The sequence below is a fragment of the Pristiophorus japonicus genome, chromosome 11 (assembly GCF_044704955.1).
Source record: "Pristiophorus japonicus isolate sPriJap1 chromosome 11, sPriJap1.hap1, whole genome shotgun sequence".
NCBI classification, from domain to species: Eukaryota; Metazoa; Chordata; class Chondrichthyes; family Pristiophoridae; genus Pristiophorus; species Pristiophorus japonicus.
In genome coordinates this window covers 80,527,035-80,534,865 of record NC_091987.1, presented here as the reverse complement: position 1 = coordinate 80,534,865, position 7,831 = coordinate 80,527,035, and the positions used below count along the sequence as shown (strand labels likewise).

At 41.8% G+C, this 7,831-nt stretch overlaps 1 protein-coding gene across 1 annotated transcript in view; it reads right to left on the bottom strand.

Annotated features, from left to right (window-relative positions):
* Positions 1-272: 272 nt before the first annotated feature.
* Positions 273-7,831, bottom strand: part of cip2a (cellular inhibitor of PP2A) — an 85,010-nt gene continuing 77,451 nt past the window's right edge. The window contains exon 22 of the mRNA XM_070892984.1: positions 273-1,412. Within this exon, the coding sequence (XP_070749085.1) occupies positions 1,242-1,412 (171 nt within the window). The 3' untranslated portion in view covers positions 273-1,241. The remainder of the gene's footprint in view (positions 1,413-7,831) is intronic.

The window sequence follows — 7,831 nt, the reverse complement described above, 5'->3', positions numbered from 1 at the left end:
CCACTACGTTCTCAAGGGCAATTAGGGATGGGTAGTAAGTGCCACATCCCAGGAACAAATAAAAAAAAAAGTTGGTGCCACTCGCAGAAGCTTGAACAATACATTAGCAGCTTTACTTGGATTAGCCCAAATTTCACCAAAGATTTAAACACTGGCGTTATGTGTAAAAACAAAATATTCCTCTATTTTATGTGCAGTGTAAACCATAGTTTGCATTCAATGTTAAGCACATTTTTAATTTAAAAAAAAGTTTATTTCCTCAGTGGGAAGAAGGGAGAAAAAGTAAGGATGTACCGCAATTATTGTTTGGTAGTACACCACCAATTGAGAGAGACAGTACATATAAAGAAGACACCATAGATTCAAGACAGCATCAAAATTGATTGCAAAAGGTAAACAGGAATCAAACAAGTGACAGAAATAATTGACCATGCACACTTCTATGTATTTTTAGTAGAATACTGTTGGCTTCTTTAAAGCCAAAATCTGTATGCTGATTTTTCAATTTTTAGAGCAGTGCTTTTTTTCAATTTGGTCAGAGACATTTATAAAAACATTGAAAAGCATATAAAATTTGCATACATTTTTAATTGCACATAGGCTGATGAATAGCACGATTAAGATAATTTTACTCATTATAAATAATGCGATAAAGTAGATCGCTTCTAGAATAATTGCAGCTCTGATGTACTGGGTATCAGGATCCAGGATGGTACTCTTTAAAGACAGAAATACATCTAGTATTAATATAATTGGAGAATTCTAGTATTGTACTTTATCACTGAGGCAGAGTTGCTCAAGTATAAAACAGCCATCTCCCAATTCTAAAGTGACATCTACTCCATATATACAGTACTAGCCAAGTAGTACATGGTTTGACCTGAACTATCTATGCAGTTAGTCAATTTATGGTTAAAGGCAGTAATGTGCTACACGTTGAGTCTGAATGTGGTTTTGAATCACTACACTAAATTTAAGGACTGCAATGCCACTAAGTTCTTGCTAGTAGTGGTGTTCAAAACAGTATAATTTAGCACTACAGCAACATCAAACACTCACTTCTGAAGCAAACATTTTTTAAATACTTCTAATATTTAATGGTTACAAATTTTTAGTTAAAAATAATTTGTAGCTTTAATCCCATAGGGCGAATATCTAATCCATCAGCTGCGAGGAGTACAAGCCAATATCTGAGTCAATCCCTATTTCTCTCAATATTAAAATCACAAGGAGAAGCAAGGCTACAGGCTGAGATTTACAGTATTTGATTGAGGTTTGCTACTACTCAGACTGTGAATCATTGCTATCATCTGAGAGTGCTTGTTGAGTTCATCCTGTTGGGCTTGGACAAGGGCTTCTTTTTGCTGCAATCGTGCCTCTAACTGGGACTTCTGTACTTCTAGGGATGACAACTGCAGGGCAAGAGACAAATTAAATATACATATTAGGCAGGACTGTGAAACAAAGAATGTATTAATGTAAAACAAAACTAATTTCTAAATATTTCTTCCAGAATACAAATATTTCCATAATCCTATATTTAGAAAACATAAATAACCAAAATGGTACATAATGCCAGAGAATAGCTCCAAGTAAACAGAATTTGAAAATCCCAAAATACTTTTATCTAAACCTACTGCATCCATTTTTTAAAAACTGAACTATTTTCATCAAGTCCCTAGGGTAGAGTTTCTGATTTGGGCACAATCTGCAATCCGGGCATAAATTGCGCTAGTTTGCAGAAGTGATTTTTTTGTTCAAGTTTCCACTCAAACTCATTTGTATATCGGCAAATGTAAAATCTGCCATAAACCATCACAATCGGGCAGCATCAAAAAATATTCCTTGATATATTTTTTTTAAAGAGTGGTAACCTAGTGCAGTTTTATTAATACAGCTGAAAACCGGTTTCACAAAAAATAAGCATTTTTAATCAGTGCCTAATCCACCAGTGTAAGTAATCTGATTTAACATAACTGAAAATGACAATTAAAAAAAATTATACGGAACCATTTACTAGGTTCATTGGTGTACACGAGTCAGTTTCTTAAATATTACAAAATTGTATTTACTAAGAGCTATTAAGTGCCCTTGTTACTAAAAAACCTCAATTTTAAGAGCCTTCTCAAAGGCCCGCAAATAGGCGCAATTAGCAGAAACTCACAATGGTGATTAATTTGACCTGTGGACGTGGTCAGTTTTGTGAGTAGGGCAATGTTTTTTTTTAAAACTAGCGTAGAAAGATCGCAGAAACTCGATTTGCGCTGGACGCAATTTGCTCTTGAAATTCCTCAATCTATTGCGCTGATTTGGTCATTCTCAGGCGAATTGCACTGAAAAAACAGCACAACCTAACAAACTCCAGGCCAATATTTTTATTCAGATTTCAGCCCAAATCAGTCATGTGTTCCAGAATGCCACATCAAATTAAAACATTACAACAGAATGAAACATTACAACTAAAATAATGCAAGAAATTGCATAAAGTAACTTTCACAGAAGAACTCCTGTGTGTATGCAATATGTGAAAAAATGTTTTTTTTTAAATAAAGTTTAACAGAAACGAAGTGAAATTACAGTTTCAGACAACTCAATTCATTCATATGTAAATTATGGGAGTAATTAGTTCATTTTTTCTTTATTCAAAAAGAGCAAACTGACAGTTAAAAAGTCCTACTAAAAACCTGATGGGTGAACACTAGTACACTTACTTCCCACTATGATTTCAGCAAATTCCAAATATATACTGCTCGTTAGGTTCACCAAAAGAAATGAACCTTGGTGCTCATAAGGAAAAGTTTGACTACCTGGCAGTTTGGACACAGTCAATTAAATGTAAAGCTTCTTATACTTTGGATTAATCCTGAACTCAAGAAAATTCCCTATTGAATGAGCAATGAATTTCTCCATTTCCCACATCAGCCATATTTTGGCTTCTGAGTGTGAATGCCAATTTATGTATAATTATGGACAGCTTCTACCCGTGAATGTACTCCTACTTGGAAAGGGACTCCTATCCAAAACAGCAGAAAGACTTATCAAATTACTTGTCGAGGAGGAGCGGAAGGTCGGAGGGAAGCCTATAAAGGCCCAGCAGTCGGAGCGACGGGAGTTCGTCAAGGAGGTGCGGGAAGTCGGAGGGAGGCCTATAAAGGCCCAGCAGTTGGAGCGGCGGGAATACGTCAAGGAGGAGCCAGTTGGTGCAGGTGCAGGGAGAGAAGGCGAAAAAGTAGAAAGAAATCAAAGGGTGATGTCACAGCCAAGGGGATAAGTGATTGGCGAGTAGTTTTTCTTTTTCTTTTCCTTTATCAGTAGGTAACCTTTATCATTGTTGGTGCCAAATTAAGTTAATCTAGGGGTTAAGTCATGGGAGGAGAGCTCGGACACGTGTCATGCTCCTCCTGTGCTATGTGGGAGCTCAGGGATGCTTCCAATGTCCCTGACGACTACATGTGCGGGAAGTGCATCTTGCTGCAGCTCCTGACAGACCGCATTACGGCACTGGAGCTGCGGGTGGATTCACTCTGGAGCATTCGCGATGCTGAGGATGCCGTGAATAGCATGTTTAGGGAGTTGGTCATACCGCAGATAAAGGTTACACAGACAGTTAGGGAATGGGTGACCAACAGGAAGAGCAGTGGAAGGTAGTGCAAAGGTCCCCTGCGGTCACCCCCTCCAAAACAGATCTACCTTTTTGGGTACTGTTTTGGGGGGGGTGGGGGGGGGGGGGGGGGAGGGGGGAAATGACTCATCAGGGGAGGGCAGCAGCAGCCAAGTCCATGGCACCGTGGGTGGCTCTCTTGCACAGGAGGGCAGGAAAAAGAGTGGGAGAGCTATAGTGGTAGGGGGTTCGAGTGTAAGGGGAATAGATAAGACGTTTCTACAGCCGCAGTCAAGACTCCACGATGGTATGTTGCCTCCCTGGTGCAAGGGTCAAGGATGTCTTGGAGCGGCTGCAGGACATTTTGGAGGGGGAGGATGAACAGCCCGTTGTCGTGGTGCATATAGATACCAACGATATAGGTAAAAAAACAGGATGAGGTCCGACAAGCTGAATTTAGGGAGCTAGGAGTTAAATTAAAAAGTAGGACCTCAAAAAGGTAGTAATCTCAGGATTGCTACTAGTGCCACGTGCTAGTCAGATTAGGAATCGCAGGATAGCTCAGATGAATACGTGGCTTGAGGAGTGGTACAGAAGGGAGGGATTCAAATTCCTGGGACATTGGAACCAGTTCTGGGGGAGGTGGGACCAGTACAAACCGGACGGTCTGCACCTGGGCAGGACCGGAACCAATGTCCTAGGGGGAGCGTTTGCTAGCGCTGTTGGGGAGGGGTTAAACTAACATGGCAGAAGGATGGGAATCTATGCAGGGAGACAGAGGGAAGTAGAATGGGGGCAGGAGCAAAAGATAGAAAGAAGAAAAGTAAAAGTGGAGGGCAGAAAAACCCAAGGCAAAAATCAAAAAGGGCCACAATGTAGCAAAATTCTAAAGAGGCAAAGTGTGTTAAAAAGGCAAGCCTGAAGGCTCTGTGCATCAATGCGAGGAGTATTCGGAATAAGGTGGACGAATTAACTGCACAGGCAGAAATTAATGAATAAGATATAATTGGCATCATGGAGACATGGCTCCAGGGTGACCAAGGCTGGGAACTCAACATCCAGGGATATTCAACATTCAGGAAGGATAGACAGAAAGGAAAAGGAGGTGGGGTAGCGTTGCTGGTTAAAGAGGAAATTAACGCAATAGTAAGGAAGGACATTAGCTTGGATGATGTGGAATCTGTATGGGTAGAGCTGCGGAATACCAAAGGGCAGAAAACGCTAGTGGGAGTTGTGTACAGACCACCAAGCAGTAGTAGTGAGGTTGGGGACAGCATCAAACAAGAATTTAGGGATGCATGCAATAAAGGTACAGCAGTTATCATGGGCGACTTCAATCTACATATAGATTGGGTTAACCAAACTGGTAGCAATACGGTGGAGGAGGATTTCCTGGAGTATATTAGGGATGGTTTTCCAGACCAATATGTCGAGGAACCAACTAGAGGGCTGGCCATCCTCGACTGGGCGATGAGAAAGGACTAATTAGCAATCTTGTTGTGCGAGGCCCCTTGGGGAAGAGTGACCATAATATGGTAGAATTCTTTATTAAGATGGAGAATGACAGTGTTAATTCAGAGACTAGGGTCCTGAACTTAAGGAAAGGTAACTTCGATGGTATGAGATGTGAATTGGCTAGAATAGACTGACAAATGATACTTAAAGGGTTGACAGTGAACAGGCAACGGCAAACATGTAAAGATCACATGGATAAACTTCAACAATTGTACATCCCTGTCTGGAGTAAAAATAAAATGGGGAAGGTGGCTCAACCATGGCTAACAAGAGAAATTAAGGATAGTGCTAAATCCAAAGAAGAGGCATATAAATTAGCCAGAAAAGGCAGCAAACCTAAGGACTGGGAGAAATGTAGAATTCAGCAGAGGAGAACAAAGGAGGGGGAAAATAGAGTATGAGTGGAAGCTTGCTGGGAACATAAAAACTGACTGCAAAAGTTTCTATAGTTATGTGAAGAGAAAAAGATTAGTGAAGACAAACATAGGTCCCTTGCAGTCAGATTCAGGTGAATTTATAACTGGGAACAAAGAAATGGCAGAGCAGTTGAAAAAATGCTTTGGTTCTGTCTTCACGAAGGAAGACACAAATAACCTTCCGGAAATACTAGGGGACCGAGGGTCTAGCGAGAAGGAGGAACTGAAGGAAATCGTGTTAGGGAAATTGATGGCTGATAAATCCCTGGGGCCTGATAGTCTGCATGCCAGAGTACTTAAGGAAGTGGTCCAAGAAATAGTGGATGCATTGGTGATCTTCAACAGTCTTTCGACTCTGGATCAGTTCCTATGGACTGGAGGGTAGCTAATGTAACACCATTTTTTAAAAAAGGAGAGAGAAAACAATTAATTATAGACCGGTTAGCCTGATATCAGTAGTGGGGAAAATGTTGGAATCAATTATTAAAGATGAAATAGCAGTGCATTTGGAAAGCAGTGACAGGATCGGTCCAAGTCAGTATGCATTTATGAAAGGGAAATCATGCTCGACAAATCTTCTGAAATTTTTTGAGGATGTAACTAGTAGAGTGGACAAGGGAGAACCAGTGGATGTGGTGTATTTGGACTTTCAAAAGACTTTTGACAAGGTCCCACACAAGGGATTGGCGTGCAAAATTAAAGCACATGGTATTGGGGGTAATGTACAGACGTGGATAGAAAACTAGTTGGCAGACAGGAAGCAGAGAGTCGGGATAAACGGGTCTTATTCAGAATGGCAGGCAGTGACTAGTGGGGTGCCACAGGGCTCAGTGCTGGGACCCCAGCTATTTACAATATACATCAATGATTTAGATGAAGGAACTGAGTGCAATATCTCCAAGTTTGCAGATGACACTAAGCTGGGTGGCGGTGTGAGCTGTGAGGAGGACGCTAAGAGGCTGCAGGGTGACTTGGACAGGTTAGGTGAGTGGGCAAATTCATGGCAGATGCAGTATAATGTGGATAAATGTGAGGTTTTCCACTTTGGGGGCAAAAACACGAAGGCAGAATATTATCTGAATGGCAGCAGATTAGGAAAAGGGGAGGTGCAACGAGACCTGGGTGTCATGGTACAACAGTCATTGAAAGTGGGCATGCAGGTACAGCAGGCGGTGAAGGCAGCAAATGGTATGTTGGCCTTCATAGCTAGGGGATTTGAGTATAGGAGCAGGGAGGTCTTACTGCAGTTGTACAGGGCCTTGGTGAGGCCTCACCTGGAATATTGTGTTCAGTTTTGGTCTCCTAATCTGAGGAAGGACGTTCTTGTTATTGAGGGAGTGCAGCGAAGGTTCACCAGACTGATTCCCGGGATGGCAGGACTGACATATGAGGAGAGACTGGATCGACTGGGCCTGTATTCACTGGAGTTTAGAAGGATGAGAGGGGATCTCATAGAAACCTCTAAAATTCTGACGGGACTGGACAGGTTTGATGCAGGAAGAATGTTCCTGATATTGGGGAATTCCAGAACCAGGGGACGCAGTCTTAAGGATAAGGGGTAAGCCATTTAGGACTGAGTTGAGGAGAAACATCTTCACTCAAGTGCAATCAAGCAGACGCAACATGGATTCATGAAGGGGAAATCATGTTTAACTAATTTACTGGAATTCTTTGAGGATATAACGAGCATGGTGGATAGAGGTGTACCGATGGATGTGGTGTATTTAGATTTCCAAAAGGCATTCGATAAGGTGCCACACAAAAGGTTACTGCAGAAGATAAAGGTACGTGGAGTCAGAGGAAATGTATTAGCATGGATAGAGAATTGGCTGGCTAACAGAAAGCAGAGAGTCAGGATAAATGGGTCCTTTTCGGGTTGGAAATCGGTGGTTATTGGTGTGCCACAGGGATCGGTGCTGGGACCATAACTGTTTACAATATACATAGATGACTTGGAGGAGGGGACAGAGTGTAGTGTAGCAAAATTTGCAGATGACGCAAGGATTAGTGGGAAAGCGGGTAGTGCAGAGGACACAGAGAGGCTGCAAAGAGATTTAGATAGGTTAAGCGAATGGGCTAAGGTTTGGCAGATGGAATACAATGTCGGAAAGTGTGAGGTCAAGTGGGAAAAAAAAAAACAGTAAAATGGAATATTATTTGAATGGGGAGAAATTGCAACATGCTGCGGTGCAGAGGGACCTGGGGGTCCTTGTGCATGAATCCCAAAAAGTTAGTTTGCAGGTGCAGCAGGTAATCAGGAAGGCGAATGGAATGTTGGCCTTCATTGCAAGAGGGATGG